A 27,418-nucleotide genomic window follows, 5' to 3' on the forward strand; every position below is an offset into this window, starting at 1 on the left:
GCATCTTTGCATTTCTGGCACCTAGCACAGTGCCCAGCTTACCATGGGTACTCGGTAAATACTGGTAAACTAGGTTGAGAGCCTTTCTGATAGACTCGATCCTTAGCTCTTTCTTGCCTTGATCAGGAAGTAGGTTGCCCCTCAACTTCCTGAGGCCACAAACATGATGAAAGTCCTTACCCACCACCTGTAGGGCTGGACCTTTTCTGCCTCCTCCTGCCCCCATCACTTCCCAACACAAGGCCCCACAGGGTCAGCCCTTCTCAGGTCCCCAGTCAAGTCTAAAATGCACAGACCAACTGCCCTACTGAGAGCTAGGGGTCTGGGAGTAGCCAAGGGCCAGTATAGTAGGGTCGGGGGTACCCAGGGAAACAGCTAGCCCCAGGCACCTGTAGAGCTGTCAGCTCCCGAGATAGGCCCCTCCAGGCACAGCCAGTCCCCTGACAATCCTTTCCAGGGTCCCCAGAGCTCAATTCCCCTTCCATTTCCTCATACAGACAGAAGCCAAGTCCTGGGCCTGCCTGGTGCCTGTGGCTGCTCCATTTCCTAGAGCCGGGCTCAGCTTTCTGGACTCCTTCATCTCATTCTTTCTGCCCGATTTAGAACAAGGCCACCCAGAAGTCCTAATACTCTGCCCCTCCTCATCCCTTGGCTTGACCCTGAGGACCCTGACACTGGCCTGCACCAGAATGGAATTTGCCACACCCCCTTGGGCCTCCTGCCCCAGGCCATTGGCCCTCTCCCCCTGCCCTGGTCAGTTTCCCAAGGCCCCAAGCTATTTTTGCTCCAGCCCCAGCCTGCCGTTTTCCCTACAGTGGAAGTTGCTAGAGTGGTACCCTACATGACACACACAGTGAAGACCAGATGACTAAGAACAGCCCCTCCATTGATCAGAGCTCATCTTTGGGGTCTCCAGTCCCACTGGCCCCCTGTCCTTTCAGCCTTAGGGCTCTGCCTTCCAGGCTCTGGGGATCTGCTCAACGCTTCCAGCCTTGGCTGACTTCCCCAGATCAACTGCTAGACCCAGGGTGTCTGCCAGCCCCCTCCTGTGCTCTCCAGACCTTACTCATGACCTCCCCCAGACACCTTTCATCATCTGCTGCTTGCCCTGGCATCCTTGGAGGGAAGGAGGAAGCCACAAAGTCCCCTTTTCCTTTTTTTACAAGAAATACCCATCCATCATCTCACTCTGTCATTTGAGAAATAAGAACCAATCTGGAAGGCTTGCCAACCAGTGGGGGCTCCAGGTCCATCACTCAGGTACCACTGATATAGCACAGAGCTCCTGCACCCCTTGCTGCCTCTGTTTCCCCACCAGCATCGGCTCCCTGCTTCCCAAGGGAACTAGTGGAGAATAATGACTTCCTGGTTTGTTACTCCACGTTGTTCAAACAAGAGGTGTGTTGCATCCAGAACAGCATCAGGCCTTCCCATAAGGCAGAAGAAGTGAGCCCACCTGATGCTAAATCTTCCGGTGCCTGGCTCCAGCAAGCACATGGGGCAGAAACTAATAACTATAAAGCATCCATCTATCATCTTATCAGGCCTTACTGTGTGTTGTTTGCATAGTTATCTTCCCAAGGTTTGACATTTTATGTCTCCTGCTGGCTGATATATTCTCCTACCGGCCATATCATTCAGAAAGGATAGACGAGCCTCAGGTTCATTACCTGTCATTACACCGTGTACATGTCGCCGGGGGCCGAGGCATCGATTCTTCTTGAGTCTCCTGGTGGTACAGGCCCCCTGACTTGGAGGCTCCAGGTCCAATGGTCTGTGGATTATGCTCACTCCTCAGGCCTTGAGTGGGCTCCACGACATCCCTTATTGCTCTCCTGGCTAGGCCACTCCTCGGGGGTGGTAAGGCCTCCTGAGTTCCCAGCTGCTTCAGAGGGGACCTGCAGGAAGAACAGAGGCCCTGTCAACTACCAGGGCCAGAGACGCATGTCCAAGTTTTAACTGTTCTAGAACTTTCCAGCCATCCTCTTATTGCCCTTTATTATTAGGTCTTACAATTCCTGGTGGCTATACAGACTCTACCCGAGCTGGACACTTCACTACCAATGTCCAGACCACCAACTCTAACCCCAGGCCTCAGTGTGTATGCACACACACACACACACACCCCTTCACTCCTGTCTTCTTACCTCTACATATTTCGTTTCATCTGCCAGAAAGAGCCACCTTCTGTCATACATCCTACCCACCAGTCAGAGTTTAGCTAATACCCACCAACAGAACCTCGTTGCCCCAGGAAAGATGAAGGAGCTGGGTATTCTCCCTCCCTCAGTGAGACCCACCAAAGAACAAGGCTGTGTCTACTGGGGACATTCCTCAACTCTTGCAGCCCAGGCCCCTGGGACAAGGCTTCTGGGGTGCTGTGGTTTGGGGACTCCAGGAAGGCCACCCATCTGTGGCTGATGATAAGCCACCTTTCAAAGCCCTTCAGTCAGAGTGAGAGACAAGAGTGGAGATGCAAAGCTCGCTGGGTGAGGGACACAGACACTGGCTCCACTGAGCGACCACATTTCACAGCCAAGACCACGCCTCACACTTTGGGGAGGCAGGGGGCGGCTGGTAAGAGGCTCTAGCTAGAAGCAGCCTCCTCCAGCGTGGAGATCTGCCCATCTCTGGAGACGGGGTCCACACTGGCCGCAGCCCTGCACCTCTGACCCGGCATGACCTCCAGCTCCTGGGGGCGGAGGGGGAGGGCTCCCACTGCCCAGATGGCTCTGACCCTGAGCTCCACCCCAACCTCAGCCTCCTCCAGCCTCTGTGGATGCACTGCTAAGAAGGGGCTGTGGCAGGTGGAGAATGTCTGCCAGGGCACCCAGCGCTCAGGTAAGGGGAAGCACCATGGACAGGAGTGAGGGTGGCAAAGGAAGGCAGGACCATGAGGCCCCATGGATTTTGTAAGTATGATGATGACCATGTCCTACAACACACATGATGATTTATACCCTGCAAGATGCTTTTTCATCCTTTGGACACATTTGCTTGCACAATCACCACGTAAAGGGGTATTTTAAAGATGAGCAAACAGAAGCACAGAAAGGTTGAGAATCTTGCTAAAGGTCACACAGTCAGTTAGTGAAGGAGTCCAGACTGGAATTCCTGACTCGCAATTATCATTCTTTCCAGAAAGTTCCCTGATGCCAGGTTAACTTCATGTCACTTCAGGGGGGTGGCAGGTCAATAGGAGTGGGAAGAGGGAGGGGAACAGAGGCATGCTTAGCCTGCTATGGGGGGATGGGGAGAAGAGAACAATCATGCCTTTGGTTTCTTCCCTGATAGGAGGGTCCAGGAGGAGAGAATACAGAGAGAACAGGGTGATAAATAGAGAAGACAGGAATGTGGAGGCTCCTAGCTAACAGGACCAGCTTGGGCAAAGAGGAAATTGGCTGTGATAAATAGCCACAGCTTCAGGAGGGCGGTGCCGACCTTGAGCCTCCTGGGCGACCTGGCTCTCTACAGCTCTGGCCTCCAAGGCATTTCTGGGCGACAGCACTGGGGGTTGGAAGCCCCTTTGAAAGAACGAAGCGATTATTATTATTACCTTCCAAATGCATATAAACATTCCAATGCTTATATATGTGACATATCCCTAAGTAAAATTCTTTTTAAAAACCCCACAAAGTTCCACCCATATGAAGAAAGAGCTCAGCAGCTCCTGGACGACGGGATTCTCTGCTTGATTCCAAGGTTTCTCTGCTTCTATTGACATGGAGGAATCACAACCTAGGAAATTCCTACCTGGCAATAGAAGGCAGGGGCCAAGCTCCTTCCAGAACAAGCAGCACAGGCTAAAGTCCAGGAAACCCAGAAGAGATGGCAAATCCATGGAGTTAGGCAGGAAAACGACCCAAACACCAGTGGCAGCCATGTAGCTCAGTGCAGACCCACACGCCCACCTCTGGTCAACAGCAGACCAGACCTCAAAACATCAGGCTACAGGAAGAACAGAAAGGCATCTCCTTGGCATTTGTGCTGTGTCTCAGGTGGCCAGTGGGTCCTCGTTCTACCTTGGAGCTCTGTGAGCCCTACTACGTGCACTGCATGCCGTGGGGGAGGGAGAAAGAAGCTGCATCCTTTAGAAGCTGGTCCCCTGCCCATCCTGCTGGCTGCACGGTCACCTGGTGGCTGTAGCTCCGGGAACAAACAGCTAAAGCACATCAATTTTTGCTGGGGGTGGGGAGAGTGGGGATAGGCTTTCCAGCCTCCTGCAAGGTGGGGTCAAAACATATTCACAGCAGATGGTGCCGTCGCCCTCCCTCCAGGATGCTCATTTTTAATTATCTGTGCTGTCAGCAAAACAATTAACCCTCCAAGAAAAATTGCGCCATCCACTCCCAACCATACGAAAAGGCAATTTTTCCCAAGGACGAGGGACACTCAGGGCCGCGGCCCAGGGAAAGTAGGGCAGCCTTGCATTCAGTTCCGGATCTCACTCACCCTGGGCGATTTCGCCATCCTCTGACCTCTGCGGTCCGCCGCAGGCATTCACCAGCCGCCCCGCCGGCCTCCGAGCCTGCGTGTCCTTTCCCATAAAAAGACGGGGAGGGTCCGATCCCTCAGGCGCCCTTCAGTCCCACAGTGCTCCCATTCTACAAGCCCGGTTCTCTTCCTCCAAACTTTATGTTCCTTTGGAGCAGAGAATGAGACTCCATCTGTCCTTCATTCATTGGCCCACTCGCTTATTCATCCGTTTGTTCATTCATTCATTCATTCATTCATTCAGTGACTGTGTATTTACCATGTTGCTCCCAGGAGATACAAAGCAAATTCTATTCAGCCTTTTGGACCACTGCTTGGAGCTTTCTTCTCCTCAGATGTAGGGAGAGGAGGGAAGGATGCGGCAGGGAGAGCTGAGGGCTGCCAGGGGCTTGAGGATTTGGCAGTGGCTTGGCATTGGGCTGAAGGAGGCAAGTCCTGTTGCTGCATTTGGATTCTCTCTGAAGATCTGCCTATGGGAAGGCAGCCTCCTCTCCACAGAGCCGAATTTGAGAAGCAAGCCTCTTTGGTCCCCAGGGCAGGCCTGCAGAGGGGTGGTGATGTGAGGAGGGCGGCAAGTCCCCACCCCATCACCCACCAGCTGCCATGGGGCTGGTGACAGCACAGGGCCTGCGCTTCACAGGTGCTCTTTACGTAGCTTAGGCACGAGCGAATGAACCAGAATGCCTCTCCTTAAAGGAACTGTTTTAAAAGAAAGGAGAGTTTTTACAGGGCTAAGACACAATGTTTATTACCCAGGAGGCTACTATTTAAGGCTGGGGTCAGTTGGTCTAATTCACTCATCATCACACACTGTCAAGGAAAAGAACGCAGGGTGAGCGAGAAATTGTAGCATGTTCGCTCTTAGGGTTGCAGGAGCCTTCAGGAATGACATCATTTCGGCTATGTTTTGCAGGTGCGATCTGGAAAGCTTGAGGGGCTGGCTGCTCACAGATGGAGAGATGGAGCAAGACCCCGACGCAGGTGGCCCCACACCTAGGCCTTGCTCTTGTCCCTGTCCACACTGCCTCCCAGGATCGCCCCTGAACAGACTGGGGAATTCACAAGGCAGAAAGGAAAGTCCAGATGGGGAAGCACTGTCCGGCCCCCTGTGAGGCTGCAGGCCTCCCCAACTCAGGCAGGAGCAGTGCTCTAGACAGCTAGCGGAGGAATGCAGAAGACAGATCAGGGCTGGGGGGTGGGGGAGGAGGCAGGGACCTCTCCTCCACTAACATTTTGCCCAGTTCAAGCCTTGTGACATCTTTCTTCCTCTCCTTGTCGCCCATCCGGCTACCAGCACTTGCCCTCACCCAGTGCCCAGGAGCACAGGCTCAGATGCCAGCTCCTCAGCATAAAAGGAGTGTGTTTATATTCAAAGCGGGCTGTCGCCCACTCAGAATCGGCCCACTCGAAAGCAGCACATGTGACTGCACCCCCTGCCCAGGGCCTGAGCGGGACAGACGCCAACCTCTGGCTGGAGACATTTCTAAATATGAGCCTGGCACAAAGAGTCAGGTTCCCAGGCCTCCTCTGCCCTGGGAGACCCAGCCAGGATTTTCAAGCCTGCCGGGACGGAGAGGGCTGGGGGCAGGCAGGATCAGGAGGCAGCCAGCTGAGACAGCCTTCAGCCCCAGAAACATCGCCTGAACCCCTCCCCGGCCTTCCAGCCTCGTTAGGGGAGGAGAAAGGATTACCCTGCACCCAGAAAGTCTGATCAATTGCCTGAAACCCTTGGCAGCAAGGACAGGAAAGCCACTGCCTGCTCAAATGTGCACGGATTAAAAATATACAAATGGAATATTTTTTCTTCCCCTCTCCTCAACCCCCTGAAGCCTGGGATGCTTGTTAAAAATAGCCTTGCTGTGGCATGGATCCTACTAAACCCAACGGCTGGCAGGAAGATGAAGGAGCCACTGGAGACAGCACTAAGTGGTTACCCTGGGGAGTGGGCTGGCGGGGGGGGGGGGGGTTTGCTTTCAAGTGTTTCTGGACACACTTCTATACTCTTTGGATTTTTAACAACAAGCAGGTACTATTTTTATTAGTTTTGTTTTTTTAAGATGGAGATTCCTCCACTGCATCCTCCAGCCTAAGCTTAAGGCTGAACTTGTACTGACTTAGCAACCCAACAGCCCGGTGCCGGCTAGCCTGGCAGTACACTGACCTCTCACCACCCAGGCCCCCAGGTACAAATACAGCCCAGAGTCATGAAAGGAGCACTGAATCCAGAGTCAGAGTCTTAGATCTGTCACTAGCTGGCTGTGTGACCTCAGCCAAGTCACTTGAGCTCTCTGGGCTTCAGTTTCCTTAACTATAAAATGAGGCAATTGGATTAAATGCTAAACCAGGTACCTTCTAGTCCTAGCATCTCGCAATTTTAAGGATTGAGGGAAAACATCTAAGACTTGCCCCGTAATTCTCCTCACCATGAACAGGCAAAAGGAATGTGTCCTTAGGCAGAGGTGGGATTATACAATCAGGAGGAGAGGCAGGTAGGAAGGAGAGAAGCTGTTCTGAGAGCAGAGACCAACTCCACACCTTGCTGATGAAGTAGGCAAGGTGGAAAGAGCATCACTTTGGTACCCAAAATGTCCTGGGTTCAAATCCTGACTTCAGCTGTTAGTAACTATGGGAACTTGGGTAATTGCTTATTACTGGGGCAAATCGACCTCCTCATCTGTAGCATGGGGTAAGAATATCCAAAGGCTGCTGTGACTATTAAGTATAATTAAGTGAAAAAGTACCCGGCTCATTGTAGGAGCTTAACATCTTTTTATTCTTCTCTTCCTCCTGTTGTTTACCCTACTCTGCATTGCAGGGTGGCTAAGAGTGTGGACTCTGCAGTCAGGTTTGCAGCCCAGCTCCACTAGCAGTAGCTTGCGACCTTGGGTAAGCCACTTAATTTCTCTGCACCTCAGCTTCTTCATCTATGGAATGGTGATTGGCAGCCCACACTCCTGCCCCTTCTAGTCAACTGGGCCCTCAGTTTTCAATCTTGCATCTTCCATGGATTTGGCTTTTAGAACTTCCTTCACAGGCCTCCCTGTCCCCCAGCGTCTCTAAGGTGTCTGGCCCACAGCTGCCCAGCACCGGTGGTTGTCCTGCTGGCCTGGCCCTTTCCCCTATTCACTCCCTGCCCCCTCTCCATTTGGTTCCCACTCAGCAAGTTGTACACATAGCCAGGAGTGTGGATTCCATCCTGGAGCCGTGAGGAATGTGTGTTTCAGATCAGTGCTTCCTAAGCTTTCGTGTACTTATGAATCACCTTGGGGTCTTGTCAAAATACAGACACAGATTCTGATTCAGTAGGTCCCAGGGGCGGTCTAAGATTCTGCATTTCTAACAAGCTCCTGGGGGATGCCCATGCCACTTCTGGTCCAGGACCACTCTTTGATTAGCAAGGCTGTAGAGTGGAGGAAATCTTGGCATGTGTGTGTGTGTGTGCACGTAGGGGTACGGGAACAGGGACAAGGCAGGCCAGTTATCCAGATCAGAAAAGGAGTAGGATTTCGATGGAGATGGCATGATGGAGACCAAGTGTGGACTGAAGACACTAATGAGGAAAAGCGGGAGAATGTTTTGTGAAATTATGTGAGATTACCCAACCTATAAAAAGGAAGTTTATTGAGATAATGCAGCAACACAGAAAGATGCTTACGACATATTAACTGAAAAAGCAGACTACCAATGATACGCACACTAGGTCTTCAACTCTCCCAAAAGCACACGTAAGAAAACTGATAGTAAGGCTACAGCTCAGGACCACGAAGGCTGTGTTACGGTAATATAACCACTTGTATTTTTATTTATTTGTCATTTTCTAGATGTTTTTAGTGAAGTTTTAGCATTTTTGTAATTTAAAATTTATCTTCTATAAATTCTCAGATGCCCACTTCCCAGAATTGTCAGTTACTTTGTGCTATTGAGGTTTGATGGATTTTGAGCACAAACTGCCGTTGCTGCAATGGCTGGAAAATGGTACATTAAATCTTCTCAGTCAAACCCAAAAATAAAGCAACCCAGATTCTGTTTTTCCTCTAAGCCAAGGGTCCAGCGCTTTGGAAGGCTGGCGCTATCACCTCTCACTATAGCAACAAGGAGACCCTGGTAACCCCGAGCTTATGGTTATTAAGAGTAAAAATAGGAAGTCTGTGGATAGATGTTCAGCAAGAAGCTGCCGCAGGTTTGCAATGGACAGGCTCGGTTTGGAGCCCTCTCGGCCCCTCTTGCAGGAAATAGAAAGCAAAAATCCGAGGCTAGCAGCTGGTTCCCACCAGATTACAAGGAGTGGCTGGCATTTTCTTCTTTGTTTCCCGTTTCAGGGCTGTAAGCTGCTTCTCAAACCAGTTCCTGACATGCCTGGAGGTGGGCTGCTCTAGAATCGGAGTCAAAATGTTCCAGTCAGGGGACGCCTGCCACTCACTCATGTATTGGTTATGTTCATACCACTCCTGATGCCCTGCCCCTGACTGCCCTGTGCACTTCTGGTCAGTTCTCCCAGCTTACCAGCAGCCCCACCCATTCGGCTGGACCCCCATCCCATTCTGTGCAGGATCTCTTCAACCTGTCCTTGGGTAGATGTTGCTGGCCCCCCAATCTCCTCTCGAGGCCTTGGCTCTGACCGCTGGGAGGCTGCAGTGGGTCCTGGCCCCTGTCTGGCAGCTCCTGCCTGAGGTACAGTGCTGAACCCAGGCCTGTTCTCCAGCCCCTGAATGATTTTGCACTTTAGTGAACCAAGTTCAAGGCCCACTTCTGGCACCATCTGGCTGTGCACCTTGGGAAAATCACTTCACATCTCTGAACCTCAATTATATCATCTATAAAAATTCTTAAATGAGTTTATGGGATCTCGTGTTCTCTTTTGTCTTAACACTCCATGATGCCAACACAGTTAAAGATTTATCTAACAATACAGACGAGATATTCCACATACCAGACAATTAAACATGCCCCTCCAAGCAACAAAGTGTGTTTCATTTTTACCCTGCTGCATGAAGTATTTTTTTTTAAATGTTTACATGCTTCTCTTCCTTTTTGGCAAAGGATATAAAATCTAACATTTGTTTGGGTACATCTCTCCCCAGCTTTGTTCCATAACACACTTGCAGTGCTGAGGTGCTAAACAGAATGTCACCCCGTCCGGAGGGCCCTCCGGCGTCTGTGTGAGGCTCTCTGCTGTCTTAGGTGACGTGTCCCTGCCGCTGGGTCTTCTCTCCTCTGTTGGGAGCCCTTCCCACAGGACGGCGTCCAGATGTCATACTCCCCGACTGGTATGCCTGCCTAAAGAAGCTTGCCTAGTTCTGAGGTACAACTTGGAATCTCCCCAGGCTGGGCAACGCTGGGGCTCAGAGCAAGGGTCGGCTGGAGACGTATTCTTAGGAATAAGGAGGCATGGCTTCAGTCATTCTCAATGATGGCGAGAACTCTTCCCTTGCTTTGACGTCTATGTTCTGGATGGAGAGGTGACGGCAGGCTGATCTCTGGATAAGCGAAGTGTCTGTTTCTGACCCCTCACCTGAACTGGCACTTATTCCTGCTTCACTGGCTGGTTTTCCCAGAGGCGGGGTTAGAGACCTGTCAGAGTGGGTGACAAGACCACAAGGGCCAGACTAGAAGGCAAACTCAGATTTAGAATTTAACCCCAACTCTATACATCTCTGGCGTCACTCCTTTCTCCAAACCCATCCCTAAGGCTCAGTAATGCTCTTGCCTTGCTCCTTCCCCTAAGAGATGCTACAAGTCCCCCAATGAGGCTTGCTTTTCCCTGCTTCCCCCAGGAGGCCACCCAGAGGTACTAGGCTGGATGCAGGCTCATCCTTAGACCAGAAACACCTGGCAAAGCAATCCGTGTCCCCCACCCCTCCTCTCCCCAGCATGAAACCTCATCACTCTGCCTTTCCCCTGCACCCCTGGTTGGAGCCAGCTCCACCAACAAGCTCTTACTGTCTCCCCTGCACACCGAGCTTCCCACGGCCTCTTCTCCTACCTGACCCCGTCAACTCTGCATTTATCACCAACCCTACCACGTCCCCCTGGAACACGTGACCTTCCCATTCCATGCGTGAGAGCCCACCACATCACTAATTCTCCGGAGGACGCCAGCAGAGGGCCTGGAGGTTGTGGTCGGAAAAGAGCATTGCAGAGTTTTCAAGCTCGGAGGTGGGCAGTTCTGAAAGGTGGCCTTTATGGAAAGGCCAGGCTGCCAACTGCAGGAGGGGGAAGCTTCTGGGAAGGAAACAGAAAAGCCACTTTGAGACCAAGGTGGGAAATGGTCTGCAAAATGCTGAGGTCAGCCAGAAAAAGGGCAGGGAACTGGGGCAGAGGAGGCCTGGGAGGTAGGTGTGGGAGGCCAGTGGGGAAAGAGGGTGAGGTGATGGATACCCCGGACCGAGAAAGCAGTTGAGGAGCCGGGGGGGGGCATGTTAGTGTGATGGCGCATTTACTAGCCCTGCCTGACAAACGAACCAGACCCCAAGATTTCACCCAGGTGGCTGCCGGGGAGGGGCCTCTGCAAACGTGCATCGCCCCTGGGTCTGGCCCAGGGAGCAGCATGGCAGCAAAGAAATGAGCCAAGATGGTCAAACGGCACAAACCTTACAAAATCATACCAACCGCCAAGAGCCAGGCATTTCCCATGGAGAAGTCGAGTCAGTCATCACGGGGACCCCACCCCTAACCTGGCACCTATTTCTGCTTTGCATCTGATCTTCCCAGAAGGGGCTTATACACTTTCGTTGCTGACCTGACCACAGGGGCCAGACCAGAAGGCAAGCTCAAGGTTAGAATTCAACTCAGACTCTGTACATGCCTGGTGTCACCTCAGGTCCGAGTCCAGCTCCCACTTTTACGGATGAGTAAACTGAGGCTTAGAAACGGTAAGCAACCAAGGTCACGCAGCTCGTCACTGAGAAGCCTGGATTCGAATCCTCAGCTACCTGATTCCGAACCAGGCCCCCTTGGCCACCACACTTCCCTGCAGACCCAGGGTTCCTCACTGGGACAAGGACAGTGGCTCCCGGCTGCTTCGTTCTGGGGACCCTGCCATCTCCCCACATGAAAACACTGCCCCAAGTCTCCTGCAGAGGCTGAGGTGGTGCTGGCAGGATGACTCCCTCAGCTAGGGCTGGTGTCCAAGAGTTACAGTGTGGACACACACCACCTGGCTATGCATGCGGCCACCTCTGCTCAAACACTCCCTATACTTTTGGCTGGGAGAGGAAGCCGTGAGAGATGGGTCAGAGGACACTGGAAGCTAGGGGTAGGGAGGGGAGGGGAGACAGAAGGAAGCAGGAAGAGGGTAGCTGGGTCTGGGGGGCTGTCAAGGCAGCCCTGGGTGTGGTACTGGCTGCCTGGTGGCTGGCAGGACTTGAGAAGCACCTGTGAGCAGCTAGTTGTCTCCTTCAAATCAAAGAGTCACAGCATCCTGGAAATGCCTCAGAGGGGAGGGGGGACTAAAGGAGGAAATCATTGTTTCTCTTCATTTCTTGTACAAAATGGGCATGGACAAAGGAAGTGGCAGAGGAGCACAACGATAAATTTTCTCTTTATAACTAGGCTCAAAGACCAAGTCTCCATCTTTTTTTGTTTCTGGAATTCTTCTTAATGCCTATCTGGCACTGCGCAGTGCAAACTATAGGAGCTGCCTATGTGCTTCCATTCAACAGGTTTTCAGTGAGTCCCTATTGTATGTTTGGTCCTGTCGAGATGATGGGTGGACAAGAAATTGATAGTACAGACGCCTACGTGAGAGAGTGTGTGGTCTCATGAGCGAAGGTGAGACACACACCTCCCAAAGCAGAAGCCCAGAGTCCCCCAGTCCTTGTGTGATGCTGGAATGGACAGCGCCCACATGAAGTGCTTACGAGGAAAGTTTAGAGCAGAACCAAGCTTCTCAAGAGGTGGTGAGTTCTCCAGCCCTGGAGGTATTCAAGGCAGGCTGACTGGCTACAAACAGGGGAATGAGGGAAAGTCTAGTCCTTCGGGACCCAAGATGGCAAAGGACCTAGAACTGCCATGTTTAACATGCCATGGTGGTGGGGACAACACAGTGCACACATCCTGGGGACCAGTTTCAAAGGGCAGAGGAGAGAGGCTGCAAAACTAGCCTCACTCGAAGCCCCTCCAGGGCAGGGACCATGTCTTTTTCACTTTGAGGCCCCTGTATGCAGCACAGTGCCTGGCCCCACTGGGCACCCCAGCAGTCCTTCAGGAAGTGAGCTGGGCTCCAGAGCACTTAGTCCACACTGCACAGCTCTGCACTGAAGTTAGCGCCTGTTTCCTCTGTGCACACACCGCGAGTCCCACTCTAACTGGATGGTGCACTCCTTTCACAAACGGTTTTCTTCATTTATTGTTCTCAGTAGTCTATTAGTTTTCTATGGCCACAGTGAAAAATCACCACAAACTCAGTGGCTTAAGCAATACAAACCTACAGTCACACACTGCAAAACGGTGATTCAGTCAACAAGGGACCACATATACAACGGTGGTCCCATAGGTCAGTACCATAGAGCCTGGGTGTGTAGTGGGCTATACCATCTAGGTTTGTGTAAATATAGTCTATGATGGTCACACAACAACAAAATCCCCAAACCATACATTTCTCAGCATGTGTTCCCGACATTAAGCAACCCATGACTGCATTTCCTTACAGTTCTGTAGGTCAGAAGTCCAACCAGGTCTCACTGGACTAAAATCAAGATGCCAGCTGGGCTGTGTGCCTGCCTGGAGGCTGTAAGGGAGAATCTGTTCACCTTGCCTTTTCAAGCTTTGAGAGGCTGCCTGCATTCCTTGGTTCGTAGGCCACTTCCTCCATCTTTGAAGCCAGCAACATAGCATCTCTGAGCATTCTTCTGTGCTCTCATCTCCCTCTCTGACCACAGCTAGGAAAGGTTCTCAGCTTTTGAGGACTCAGTGTGATTTGATTGGTCCCACTGAGATAATCCAGGATCCTCTCTCCACCTCAAGATGCATGACCTTAATCACATCTGCAAAGCCCCTGTGCCATGTAAAGCAACATATTTAAAGGGTCCAGGGATTCGTGTGGACATCTTTGGGGGTGGGGCATTATTCTGCCTACCACCAATAGGAAACACAGTCACACTGTTCAAAATTCAAATGGCACAAAAGGCTATAGAATGAAAAGCTTCCCTCTTAACCCTATTACCTGTCCCTGTCATAATAATAGGGTACCTATTACCCACCACCCATTTCCCCTCTCTGTTAATATTTCCTTGTGTTTCTATCCCAAGAGACTTTATGCCTATATAAAGAAACAACAATATGTATTATTTTTACCGTTTTTTACAAGCAGTACCATACCATAACACTGTTCTGCATCTTGCTTTTATCCCAACACCTTTGAGATCATCCTGGATCACTATATAAAAGCATCCTGTTCTTGTTTATGGCTGCATACTATTCCACTGTATGGCTGCACTATAATTGATTAATCCAGTCTCCTGCTGATGGTCATTTACATTGTTTCTAAATCTTTTGCACTTACAAACAGCACCGCAATGAACAACCTGTACATGTGCCCTTTCCTTTATGTGCCTGGATCTGGAGGATAAATTGATAGAAGTAGAATTCCTGGGTCAAAGGATATGTGCACTAAGATTTCACAGCTACTGTCGAATTGCCCTCCACAGAGTTGAGCCCATTTATACATACACTCCCACTTCCAGCCACACACGGCAGAGAGATGTAAGCTCATATTGGCAGGGAAGCCGTGGCTCGCGTTTCCTCTGTGTCACCCATGGCGCTTATTCCAGGAATGGACTCAGGAAGCCCATGGGGATCACTGGTGCTCACATCCCTCTTGTTGGTGATGGGGGCAGGGACTAGAGAGGAGGATGAAGCCAGTTCAAAGGATTTAAAAGAGCAGTGGCTTTGTGCATCCGGACCGATCAAATAGCTCATCCCGCACGAACATCCCTTCGGCTTGTGAGCCAACAGGTTTCCCCAGTGGGGAGAGCATATTACCACTGCCTAACAGAAGGGCTCTCAGCATTGAGACTACAAGTGTATTTGGGTTTCCACAGTCCCAGCTGCATCCGTGTTAAGAAAGAATCATTTTCTTGCTCTTAACCCATTCCTGGTGGAGATGTTGCTTCAAACTGAATGAGCCTTTTATGTGCCAAAGTCAACCGCGATCTAAAAGATAAGTTAAATCACTTATTCTTGAAGACATGAAACCTTTGATTGGAGTGATCGATTAAGATTTCACAGCAGCAGTTGCTGGGCCTGGGGAGCCCAAAAAGTGCCCATTACCCCCACCAGCCCAGCAAATGCAGACTAGGGCACAGGACCCAGAATCCTACCCACTAGGAGGTTTCTCTCTGGCAGAGCATGGAGGGGGCTGGAAGGGAGAGAGCAGAGTGCTACGTCGTAGCAGGGGAGGCTGGGGGGCCCTGGCAGGCAAGAAGGGTAGGGACTGGAGGTGCCAAGCCCCCTGCCATGCCTCCTTCCTAACTCTGATCTCTACTTGGCCTTCGAGGTTAGATCAAGGGTCCCCTCTTCCAGGAAACCAGAAGCTCAGGAGACAGTAGGCACCTCTAGAGCACGTTCCTACAGCACCTTTGACCCTGAAATGTAACCTTGTGTGTGCACCTGACTTGGGACCCACTGAACTGTGAGCCCTCTGAAGGCAGTGCCCAGCATAGAGCTGGATGTCCACAAAGTGCTCAAGAAATGCTTGATGAAACTGAGCCCCCGAAGCAATCAGAATAGCTACCTGCCCTAACGGTGTCACTCACCAACATATGCAAATGTGAGCAGCCCTACTGGGCACCAACAACTGTGTTAAGCCCTGGGGCATCCACAGGGTTCCAAGAGGGCTTCTTGTCCTAAAATGCTACCCTGGCACCAAAAGCCCACTGTTTGAGCTGCTCTTTTTAGTGGAAGCCCACTTGCCTCCCAGAAGTCCCCATCCCGAAAATGAGTCATCCTGTCACCCAGTGGTCCTCTTTAGCTCTTCAGCCAGCGAAGGGTGGGGCACAGAAGGGGGAAGTTTAGACCTAGGGCCTGGGATGCTGTTGGGGGGTGGGGGGCAGGCACTGCAGTAGCCCATGGGCAGTATGGGGGAACCAGACACCAGGAGATGAAAATACACCTCAGAGGGCATCATGGTAAGAGCTGAAACTTAGAGAAGAGCAGAAGTGACTAAAGTTAAGGACAGAAGTGATGTGCAAGCAGGTGAGCAAGGTGATGTCAAGGTTGGCGGTGAGCTGGAAAGCTGTGATCACTGTGTCGGGACGACTGGGGCCCAGGCTTATGTCACCCCCAGCTCTCAGGGTCGTGGTCAGCCTTAGACATGTGTATATGAGAGTAGTATCGTCAGCCCTGCCTGCCTCACCCAGCTGCTGTACATTAAGAGAAAAGATGAGGAAGTTCCCTGAAAGCCTCAAAGCAATATTGAAACAGAGACTGTTATACGAATAGTCCTTTGTTTTTGCCTAGTGTCTCATAATCTGCACAGAGCTTCCTATCCAGAATTCCCAATCCTCCAGGCAACCCTGGGAGTGAGGCAAGGACAGTCATACCCAATCGACAGATGTGAAAACAGATGCGACAGCTCAAGCCTGCAAGCAGAAAGATAGGAAGGGGCTGAGCTGACAGCCGGGCAGGTCTTCCAACTCCAAATGGAGTGTTCTGTTTACCACACCAAGATGCGCCCAGCACTGCCTAAAACCACAGCCTCTAGCTGCACAGAAACCCCCCTCCTTCTTCAACCCTGTCACTTTCCCCTGATTTGTTGATTGAGGAATGAGCTTCCCCAGGCTCTTTGTAACCAGCAGTGTTGGGGTGGGAGGTAGGTGGGCAGAGCATCTTTATCCAGGCTGCAGGCTGGGCTCAGCCTCCACCCTGCTGTCGGGCCGTGGGAGGGTCCTTGTCCCCTAGTTCCCTCCAATTCCACATATCTTTGATGTGAAAAACCACTCAATGACCCGAATCTAGGTGTTTCCAGGAAAATGCAGTCAGGGCCTTTCTCACAGGGTGTGGTCCTTTGTGACTGACGCATGGAGAGCTGGGTGGAGCTGGCCTGTGCCAACAGGGCACTGACGGGTTCCTGGCACTCTGTGCGTGCTTCCTCAGTCACCTCATGATCACGTCAGGTCAGCGTCACTATAGGTGAAGAGCAGAATGGTTGCATGACCTGCCCACAACCGTCACACAGCCTGGAAGGGGTTGGGCCCAAAGAGCCATCCCTGCATGTTCCCTCGCAGCACGGGTGGGAGAAAGGGAGACAAAGGCATGGTGATGGGCCTCTTATATTTTTTTCCCCAAAATAGGCTTTATCTCCACTCCAAGCCACCTCCTGGGCCTTCCAAATTTTCTTTCCTTCAACGAATTATGTGGCAGGAAAGACACTCAACTGGTAGCAGAAATCAACCTCCAGTTTCTCAGATACCTTCATTCAATAAAAGCATCATCTGAGGGTGGGATGGCCTGGGAATACACCTGTGAAACTCACACCCATGGGCAAAACTCCATCTTTCTTCAAGGCCTATTTAAACAAACAGATATTTTAGGTTGACATAACCAATCACAACATGAACACAATGAGTGACCTTGCTCATAACAGTTTCCTGTTGGAGCTTTACATGCGCTGTATATACCGTTCTCAGTTACAGACCACTCGATATGGAAAAACAAGATTTTGAAACAGGGAAATACGGAGGTGATTAATCATTTGGCAAAAGTTCTCACCTGAGATCTCCTTGTCCGCTCATCAACCCCAAATACAATTAGAATAGAGTTTCTTCTCCCACACAGCTTTTGGAGCATATGTATCTAATGGACTTGGGAACATGACTTGAGAGACACAGCTATTTCCTGCTTCCTGACTGCAAATCTAGCACCAACTCCAGCCCTTTTAGGCAGTGAAGCAGGAGAGGAGAAGGCTGGTGTGTCAGGGTGGGGTCTGAAATGTAGCAACACCCTCCCCTCCATGTTCCACAGAAAGGAAACCAGACGGGGGACCAAAGAAAGTGGGCTGAGCTATTGTGAGCTTGCCAAGCTCACTGATGCCCTTCTATGCCATTAACATCCAGGCCCCCCTGGCCTCACATGACCTGAGAACATTCTTGTTGGCCAGCCTCAGAGGTCTTTCCCTACACCCACCCTGCCTCCTGCTTCCTCTCTGACCAGCAAACCATGGTTCTCCATCTCTGCCACACCTGGCCTTTCCTCATCTGCCTCAAGGTTCATCAAAGTTTACCTGTCCTCTGTCCCTTGCCCATCGGTCCTTGGAGAAGAAGACTGCCACGTAAACCTCCTGTAAGGTGACCTAGCACAGCATGCTAAGGTTAGTTACTTTCCTTCTTAGGCATTTCTGGTTCATAACATGAGCCTCTTGAAGAGGGTAATATTTTTAACGAAAGAATATAATCTCTAATAGTGAAATTTCAAGGACTGTAGAGGAGAAACAGGATGGTGGGGGAGTGGGAACGACAGCAAAATCTCTGAGATGCAGCCTTGAAATCATGTCACACGGACCAGCCATGAGCTACTACTGAAAGTCTGTTTTTCAAAATTTGAAAGAGTCAATTTCCAGATGTCTGCTTTGGGGAGCCAAACTGCTGTTGATTTGTTCCCAGTTCACTGTGGAAGAAAGTCTGAACTCCTCACCGGAGCATTTGAGGCCTGCCCTGGGCCGGATCCTATAAAGCCTTCTCTACTTCCTGCCCCTAGTAGGAATTCCACTCCACCACTGGCTTCTGCACTGTGCCCCAGGCCTACACTGGGCTTCCCAATCTGTGCCCCTACACACTGGCCCAGCCTGGCAGGCCCTCTCATTCACTAGATTCACTGCACCGCACAACTCCAGGGGGCGCCACTGCCATCCTAGGTCACATGTGTGCAGTGCATGGCACAGTAATCCAGGTCTGCCCACCCTTGGCCTCTCTGCTTCAAGATGCTGCCCCCCACCACTGCATACTCCTCTCCCCAGCTTCCTTGGTGCTTACCATCTTTGGCTCACTTCAGAACTCTGACACTCACTACCTCATATTCTCTTGATCTGGCCCGGTGTGAGAAGGTCCCCAGTTGGAATAGAAGTACCCTTGGGGTAGTGACTGGGTCCTGAGTCTGTAGGAACCACCCCCACGCCTGGGCTAGAAGGCTAAGAACTTGGCATTGGCTTTCAAATTGTGGTTCCGGGACCAGCAGAAGCACAGCATCTGGACACATGCTAGAAATGCAAATCCTCTGCCCCAACCTCTCCACCACCACTTCTTGAATCAGACACTTGGAGGTGGGGCCCAGCACCCGTGTGAGCAAGCACACCAGGCAATTCAGATGCACAGGCAGTTTGAGAAGCACCGAGGTACAGGATCCTCAGAGCACCCTGCTAGGTTTGCTGAATTGGTTAGCAGAGTTTCCCAACTTGGAAAGGAGCTGGTCCAATCCAGGCTGCCCATTTCATTGGTCTCTCATGGGGTCCCAGCTCCCATGTTTGTTCTAAAATCACACAATGAACTCGCTCCAAAGCCTTCCCAGCAGCCTGAAGCATTATCGTGTCAAGACTGAACACAGACAGCTCCGAGCAGCCAGGCTGCCTCCAGCTCTCCTCCGAAGGGCACTCCTGCTCAACAGACCTTGCCCTGGTCCTGCTAACCGGGAGGGCAAATTCTTCAGCAACCAATGAGACTTTCACACGTCCTGGTCTCCCAACTTGCCCCAGCTGTGGCGAGTGCTCTTCCAACACAGAGCTGGGCATCTCGAAGTCTGCCTCTGTATCCCCCACACCTTTCACAGCCCGCCCAGGGTAAATTCCCAACATCCCATCTCCTGGGGCAAAACTAGGGTGGGAGGGGAGGCCAGGCAAGACGTAAAGAGCCAGGTTCCCAGTCCCACTCCAGACTCACACAACTGGAATCCCCAGGAGGGGCCTGGGAGTTCTGTTGTTGACCTAGTCTCCCTGGTAATTCTTATTAACAGGCAATCTGCAAAGCAACCCATGAGCCCACCCTCCTTATCTGACAGATGGAAGAACTGAGACCCCAGAGCAGTGACTTGGCATTCCCTGACCATTCCAGACCACAGAGCACCCTCTCCACCCACTTGGCCCCCACAGCACTCACAGCCTGGATCCCACCCACAGTTCCCAACACACATCACCCTACACCACACTTCTCAACACTCTACTCACTCGGTCCTGTTCCTCCCCCACTGAACTGGGTCTAGGGGCAGGGACAGACCTTAGTCATGAGTCCCCCAACTAGTACGGTGCTCAGAGCTGGGCACAGGGGAGCCTCAATTACCATTTGAGGAATGAACAGCTCCCTAGGCAGCCTGCACTGGTGATTAACATATGCAGAGATTAATCTACCACATCACGAGATTGTCACCTTGAAACACACTGGAAGATCTGTCCCAGAGCGGTGAGAGGACGTATATATTCTTATGGGAAGCAAACAGCCACCTGCAGAACAGGTAGAGAAGGGGCCAGAGCAATGGGGGGTACAGGCTGGGTGGGGGCTGGAAGAGGATCACAAAGACAAACTTCACCTTCTTGTTAATTCTAGAGAAACACAGCTGGGAAATGGGACACAGAGCTCACACTTTCTCACCTCTGCCTCTCAAGAGCCCTGACGCTGACACACAGAAAAGGTGACAATGAAACAGAGACAAAGAAGAGTTCCAAGGAGAAAACAAGCCTGCTCGTTCTCTGGGTCACAGGGTGCAAGGAATCCTCACTGGGGGCCCTGGGGAGGGCGGGACACAGGACTGGCTTTCCTAGTGGCATGGAAGGTGACTGCCAAGATGAGGAGCTTTTGGGGGCTCCAGGAAGGTCTTACTGGTTACAAATGTTGCCCCTGATAGGGCCTCCCCATTTCCCCATATCAGGCAGGAAGGCTGGTGGCAACACACAACTCCAAAATCTCAGGGGCCAACGACAACAAAAACGTATTTCATGTTCACAGTACATGTGCAATGGTTCTCCAACCTTCTCATTCTCGTATTTGCCCTAAGCAAATGGCATATAGTTTACATTTTTGTTATGCAGCACAACCCTTCTCGGCATAGGACCCATTTCTCCACCAGTCAGGATAGGCTAGTGTGCTGCAGTAACAAAAACCACTGCGGACTGTGCTTGCTGCAGTCACTCAGGGTTTCAGGCTGTGGCACTAGCCACCATCCCATATGCTGCCAACTATCCTGCCAGCTCTGGAGGGCCTCGCACTGGTAATGAAATGCTCCAACCTGGAAGTGAAGCCCAGCATGCCACTTCCAACCTACTGGCCAGAATTTGTCTCATGTTGTGGCTTCATCCCACAAGAAGGACAACCCTGCCCGGGGCCAGCAGACAGAGAGCTGATGACCATCACACCCACAAACACACAGGCTCAGCTACCCAGAGCTGGTACCTGACGTTCCTCCAACAGAACTTCATGCCTTTCCCTCCCCTGTGAGAAACCAAACTTTCTCCTCTGATTTGTCATTTTCACCCCAGGATGAAGGAAAGCTTTCAGAGCAGGTTTAGAAAAAGGCAACTATGAAGACGATCGAAACAAGATTTTCAAAAGAAATGACAGGAGACCTTATTACAATATATAACATTACAATCTTACAATATATAACCATGTTCTAACATATAACATATCATTTAGGTATCACAGGGAGTTAAAATTAAAGGTTTCATAGTGATGGCAAAATGACGGACATGAGATGCCACTGTGAGAGTGAGACAGGCAGAAGGTATAAAGGAAAATTTCAAGAATGAGTTTAATGACAGTTGGGCCTTCCAACAGATCAAGGATACAAAAGGAGGCCGGAGAAGGCCTGCCCTGCAAGTCCGGGCCCTTGAAAAGCCATCAAAAGCTGGTGGCGTCAGTTCTGCGATGAGGCTTTGTGACTTTAACAAGCCATCCTTCCCCTTTAGCCCGAAGAGAGAAGGGTGGGAGAGAACTTGGAAAGGAAGTCATGGGTGGTACAAAAGAGGAACAAGAAGTCATCTGTGCTGAGGTGCAGGGGAGGGGCAAGGAGTGGCCAGAGACCAGAGACTAGAGACCAAGGATGCTCATCCTGACAGGGATTTAGACCCGGGAAAAAGAATCCAGGAAAGCATATGGGACACTGGAGTGTCTCCCTGGTTCAGAGCCAGAGCGTTCTGGCTGCTTCTACTGGCCCAGCCACAGCATCCTAGGATGAGCGTGTATCTCCAATTATTTGCGAATGGGGCCTCCCTAGAGGAAGCTCCCTGCTGTCTGCAGAGATCAGAACTGGCAGAGTCTGGAAAAGTCAAGACCCTTGCTAACTGTGAATTAGCAATAGATCCCATGTGAGGGTGACTATTTTTCCAAGCACTGGAATACAGGAGCAAGAACTAAACAGACCTTTCTTTGAGCCTTCAGAAGTCACCACGACCCGTCAAGATGCTTTGAGTTGTCCTTTGCAGACAAATCAATTCAATTCAATTCTACAAACATTTGCTGAGCACCAAGTCTGTACCAGACTCTGCAAATCTGAGAGCAAGAGCTTAAAAGAGAGAGCACCAGCCATGAACCCTTCTCTCATGGAGCTCTCAGGTCCTGGGGAAGCCAACGCTGCGTGCATAATGCCACGTGCGGAGAACTATAAAAGCAGCATGTCTGTGAGCAGCAGCGGCCCAGAGCAAGGCAAGGCAAGACTAACCCCGTTTGGAGATGGAGCAGAGGAATCAGGGGAGGCTCCTTGAGGGATCTGACAGCTGAGCTGGGATTTATAAAATAAACATTTCTCCAGCATGAGGTTGGGGTAGTAGTGGGCAGGGAAGGTTTTATGGGGATGTTACAGAATGTGGAAAATAGAGCCATGACCCACCAGGACAGACTTGAGGAATGGATGCAAATGTGAAAGGAGGAATTGGAAGAGATGAGCCTGGAGATGCAGACAGGGGCCAGAGCACAAAGGGCTTTGTATTGGACTTGACCCTGGAGAGGCAGAGGGAGCCAGGGGAGGGAGGGCAGGGCTACTTAAGAGGCTGGACCAATGGCCCAGGTACGAGATGAGGGACTGAACCAAGGTAATGGTGGTGGGCACTGAGGCAGTCTAAAGGTTTGAGAAATAGGTGAGAAGTAGAACCCCTATGACAAGGTGATCAGTCAAAGGTGAAGGTGCAGGTAAGAGGGGAAGGGAGGATGTGAAGGAGGCTGAGGAAGGAGAGGATGACATGAAGGGAGTGGTCCATAGGGAACACACTGCAGAGACCTCAGGTAGACAAGGATGGAGCAGCTGGCGGTCATGGGTCACTGGTGGCCTCTGCCAGAGCAGAGGTGGAAGGCGTAAGGAAAAAAGAGGTCGCCACATGACTCACACATCCCAGAAACCTGATTGTAAGGCAAAGGCAGAAGGATAGAAGCTAGAGGGGGCCCAAGGGTCACAGGTGTGTTTTATTTTTACTATAGGAGAGAGGAGTATGTTTCTATCCTGAAGGGAAGAAGCCAGTGGAGGGCAATGGAATTTGAAGATGGGGGCTGGGGTGGGGGTTGGGGGAGGGGGCTGGTCAGTGCTGCTCAGGAGTGGATAAGATCTAGAATGCACAGTAAACCTGGGCAGAAGACCACAAATTTGGGACATCTGGTCTCCCTGTCAAGCAAAACTCCTAAGGGATGGTGTCCAGAGAGTCACAGTTGACAGAATACAGAACACAATTGTTTTTATGAAATATTTTCATGTGTAAAGAAGTCTTGATTTCTCAAAATACTTCCATGAATGGTCTCACTTGTCCCTCACAATGATTCTGTGCGACAGGCATTAATATTCCCATGTGACGGTTGAGGAAGCTGAGTTCACAGAGGGCAGGTAGCTTCCCCAGGCTCACAGAGTGAGTAAGTGATGGAACCGGGCTTGATAACCAGTCTTCCAGGCTCCAGGTCTGCTGCCGCCCTGCCTCCCAGCTTCCCAGGGTCTCATCTCTCGGATCCCAGAGGAGACTCATGGTAACCCACCTGTGCTATCTTTTGCTAAACGTAAACATCTAATGTACCCCTTTAATTTCATTTGACCTAGCAAACGCGTTCAGTATCAGGTCTAAAACGTATCATAGCATCAAGTAAACACGACTTCAATTGTCTTTTCTAGGTATACATGCTGCCCTTGAGATTTTGACGGACCTTCTCTCCTCTCTCTTTTCTCCAGTTGTGCCCTGTGCTGTGTTGTGCTCTGGAGAGTGGCTCTCCACCCAGGGGCACAATGGAATCCCTTGGGAAGCCTTTAAAGAAATACCAAACCCAGGACACACCCAGGACCACAGGATCAGAACTTCTGTGGGTGGGGCCTGGGCATGGGAGGCACCCAGAGGATTTGGTTGCACAGGGAGGACTCGGAACCCGGATGTGGAGGAAGATGGCGGCCCAGAAGGGCTCATGGGAGGTGCCAGAGAGAGAAAGAGAGGATCCGAAGCCGCACAGATCCAGTGAGTCTGGTCAAACACACAGCCCATCAGCCAGGATGTCAGGAGGAGAACACAGGGAGAAATGGCCTCCCTCCACATAACTCCGGTACTCCTTCCTGCCAGGAAACATTTGCTCCTGATGGGCACACTCCCATTTCCCCTTCCGAGGCTCTGCCAAGGAAAGGCTGGTTTGGATTATTTCTCCTCCTTTTACAGATGAGTTAACTGAGGCCCAAAGATGTGAAATGCCTAACCCAAGGTTGGTCATCTTTATGGAACAAAGACAGCCCAAAGGGAGGACCAGAACCTCACTCTAGAGAGGAGCCCCTCGGACAGAGAGCTGACTGGTTCCCTCCCCCTTGCCAACGCCTTCCCACACACGGGCCTCTCTCATTTTCATACAAGGGACCCTTTCTGGTAGCTCACGTCTCCCCATGCTCACAGGGTACTCCTTGATGTGTGCTCAGGTCTCCCCTAAAATCTTATAACACACACGGTTTCATGCCCCACAGGCAAAGTCTTGTCAGCTGTGCCCCCTTGCCACTCTCTAACTAAAACAAGAAGCATGGGGAAGTCCTTGGGCAACTCCACCCACCACCCCAAAATCAGCCTCTTGGCCCTAAGAATGGGACAGAAGGCTCCCTACTGTCTGCTCCAAACCAGTGCCCGTCTCTGGTCTCTCAGGAGACAAGGAGCTCCAACAACCCACAAGTATTTACAATGCCATCACTGTGCCACCTAGCACAGCACTGAGAAGGGCGTACACCACCCTGAGGCCCTGCTGTCCAGTTGGGAAGCTGTGATGTGCATACATGAAATGGGAAAATCAAAACTTAAACTGGTTGAAATTAACCTTAGGTGTATTCCAGCTCTTGGACAAGTTATTTAATCTCTCTTGACCTCAGTCTACTCATCAAAATAATGGGGACACTTATACTAATCCCACCTTACAGGGGAGCATGAGGCCAAATGAATTAATCTGTGTACAGTGCTCAGAATGTGCCTAAAGGATATTTAGGCTCCGAAACGCTGGTTGTTATCAATGTTGTGCTTTCTGTGTGGAATCAATGCTCAGAGGAGGGAGCGATTGTGCGGCCTAGAGCAGCTGGGAGAGAATTTCCAGGGGAGATGGGTATTTAAGCATTAATACAGTGGAGAAGAGAGGGTACCATTCAAGAGGAAGACAGAAGATGAGTCGGAATTTGGACATTAATTTACTGTCAGGGAGCCACGAAGTGTGAGGCCCCACCCCAACCCCGAGCCTGCTAGAATTCCTGCTGCTGCTGCAGGATGGACCACATTATTAAAGAAAATACCCCACAGGAACCGAAACCAAACAACTCCAGGCAACAGGAGTTCACGGAACCTTTGGCTCCATCTCCAAGGCAATTGAAAAGAGCTCAAAACAGATTAAAATATGAGATGAATTCTGAAGCCCAGGAATGAGAGAAAATGAATCCTGTGATGGAGGAGCCAATATGATTATTTCATTATTTGGTTAGAAAGTTAAAATGTGCAGGAAATGTCAGATGCTTTCTCGAGATGGAGGGAGGTTAGGGACAGCATGGCCACTGGGGGCATATTCTTTTTAATATTAAAAAATAGCATCACCCCTGACTTAGTTTTAATCAGAAAAACCCCATTGGTAGAGCAGCCCGCCCTTCTGTGTCTGCATGAGGTCTTTTCAAGGCACATATTCCACCCCTCAATTACTGCCCGCCACCCCCACCCCGCAAGCACAAGACTTTTTAAAAGAACCCCTCCTCCCAATAAAACTAAGTAAATCCCATGGGCTCCCAGGTGAAGGGTGCCCTCCCCACACCCACCCTACCCCTCAGGGCATTGACCATGGCTCGGCCCCAAACCCAACGCGGTAGAAAGTCCAGCCACCAGCAGCTTCTCTCTGCAGCCTCTCCCCATCTTTCCTGCCCAGAGTCATTCTCCTCCTCCCTGGGCAATTATCACTGTTAGGTCTGTTCACTGTCCATGCCACCCTGGGTCCCCATGTCTCCATCTCTTTGTCCATCATTCACTGGTTCGCTCAGTCATTTACTAAAAGATTCTTAGGTATCAGCTTGCAGGGTGCTGGAGACACAAAGATATGCAAGACCAAGTCCCTTCCCGCAGACAGCTGACAGTTGAATAAAGAAGACGGTCGTGCAGCAAGCGACAGCGGAAACACAGTCTCCGGGAGCCAGGGAGAAGGGCCGGTCAATTCTGACCGTGGAGAGGGGGTCAGGCAAATCTCCCTAAAGAGGCAGCATCTGGGCCTGACCTTTGAGTTGGCTTTCATTATGCAGAGAAGAGTCAGGGAATTCCAGATGAGGACACAGAATTAAGCCAAGGCTCATGGCCAGAAAATGCAACCCAAACCCAAGGGACAGTGAAGAGACACGTTTGACTAGTGTGAAGAGGCCCTGCAAGGGTGAGAGAGAAAGTGAACAAGGAAGGCTGAGGTCAGGCTGAGGGGGGCTTCTGTATTTTAATTTTTTTAATAAGTAATACATTAAATGCTTCAAATTCTAAAGGATATTCTACAACAGGACATGCAAGGAAAAGTCACCTTCCCATCCTTTCCCCCAGCTATGCCATTCCCCACATGAAAGGCAACAAATGTCAGCCATATCTCATGTATCCTTACAGAGATATTTTATGCATATACAAGAAAATATATACCTCTTTTACCTTTCGTGCATAAATGGTAGCATACTAGATACACTGTTCTACATTTTTCCATTTAATTGTACTCATTGCAAACCAGTGGTTCTCAAAATGGAAAATGCATCAGAATTACCCAGCCGTCTTGCTAAAACACAGATTGCTGGGCCCCAGTCCAGAGTCTCTGATTCAGTAGGTCTGAGGTGGGGCCTGAGAACGTGTATTTCCAACAAGTTCCCAGCTGCTGTTGCTGCTGTTCCAGGAACCACACTCTGAGAATGACTAGTGTAGATCATGCTACCTGAATTTCTAAAGAACGGCCTGGTTCATTTTCACAGCTGTGCAGTATTCCATTGCTTGGCCGTATGGTGATGTATTTAACCAGCCCTCTCCATTTAGTGTCTCCCATCTTTGGCTATTTCCAACAGTTGTGCAGTAATTACACTTGTGCATTCACCATTTCACTCATATGGGAGTAGAGTCCTGGGATAACATCTGGGTCAAAGGGCGTGGGCACTGGCAATTTTGACAGATATTGCCAGGCAGCTCTTGGACAGAGTCTTGAATGCTGATATAAGGAATTTTGAATTTTAACTATTGTAGGCTTTTGAGCAGAAGACTAGTGAGGTGGGAGATGTGCTTTAGGAAAATTAATCTGGCTCCACGGTGAAGCAGAGTGGAGATAGCCTTAGAGAGAATGACAATGCAGCAGACAGACCCTAAGGGTCCCCATGAGCCCAGCCTGCTGGTGATAATACCTCTGAGGAAGCCCCTTCCCTTGAGGGTGGGTGGGCCCTGTGACTGACTTCTCCCCAACAGAATATGGCACAGCTGCTGTGCTCTCGCTCCTGCGATCATGGTACATTATGTCAGAGTCCATATTCTTAA

General features: G+C 50.8%; 1 protein-coding gene across 9 annotated transcripts in view; it reads right to left on the bottom strand.

Annotated features, from left to right (window-relative positions):
* ZBTB7C (zinc finger and BTB domain containing 7C) overlaps positions 1 to 27,418 on the bottom strand; it is a 348,164-nt gene that overhangs the window by 279,401 nt on the left and 41,345 nt on the right. For 7 of the 9 annotated variants that reach the window (XM_070630131.1, XM_070630133.1, XM_070630132.1 and 4 more), the window contains one exon: positions 1,671 to 1,898. The exons of the other annotated variants lie outside the window; for them this stretch is intronic. Coding sequence is in view for 3 of the 7 variants with exons in the window: in XM_070630128.1 (XP_070486229.1) it covers positions 1,671 to 1,677 (7 nt within the window). In the remaining 4 variants the exon portion in view is untranslated. The remainder of the gene's footprint in view (positions 1 to 1,670; positions 1,899 to 27,418) is intronic. 9 annotated transcript variants of the gene reach the window in all.

This window comes from Equus przewalskii, chromosome 7 (genome assembly GCF_037783145.1).
Source record: "Equus przewalskii isolate Varuska chromosome 7, EquPr2, whole genome shotgun sequence".
Lineage (NCBI taxonomy): Eukaryota > Metazoa > Chordata > Mammalia > Perissodactyla > Equidae > Equus > Equus przewalskii.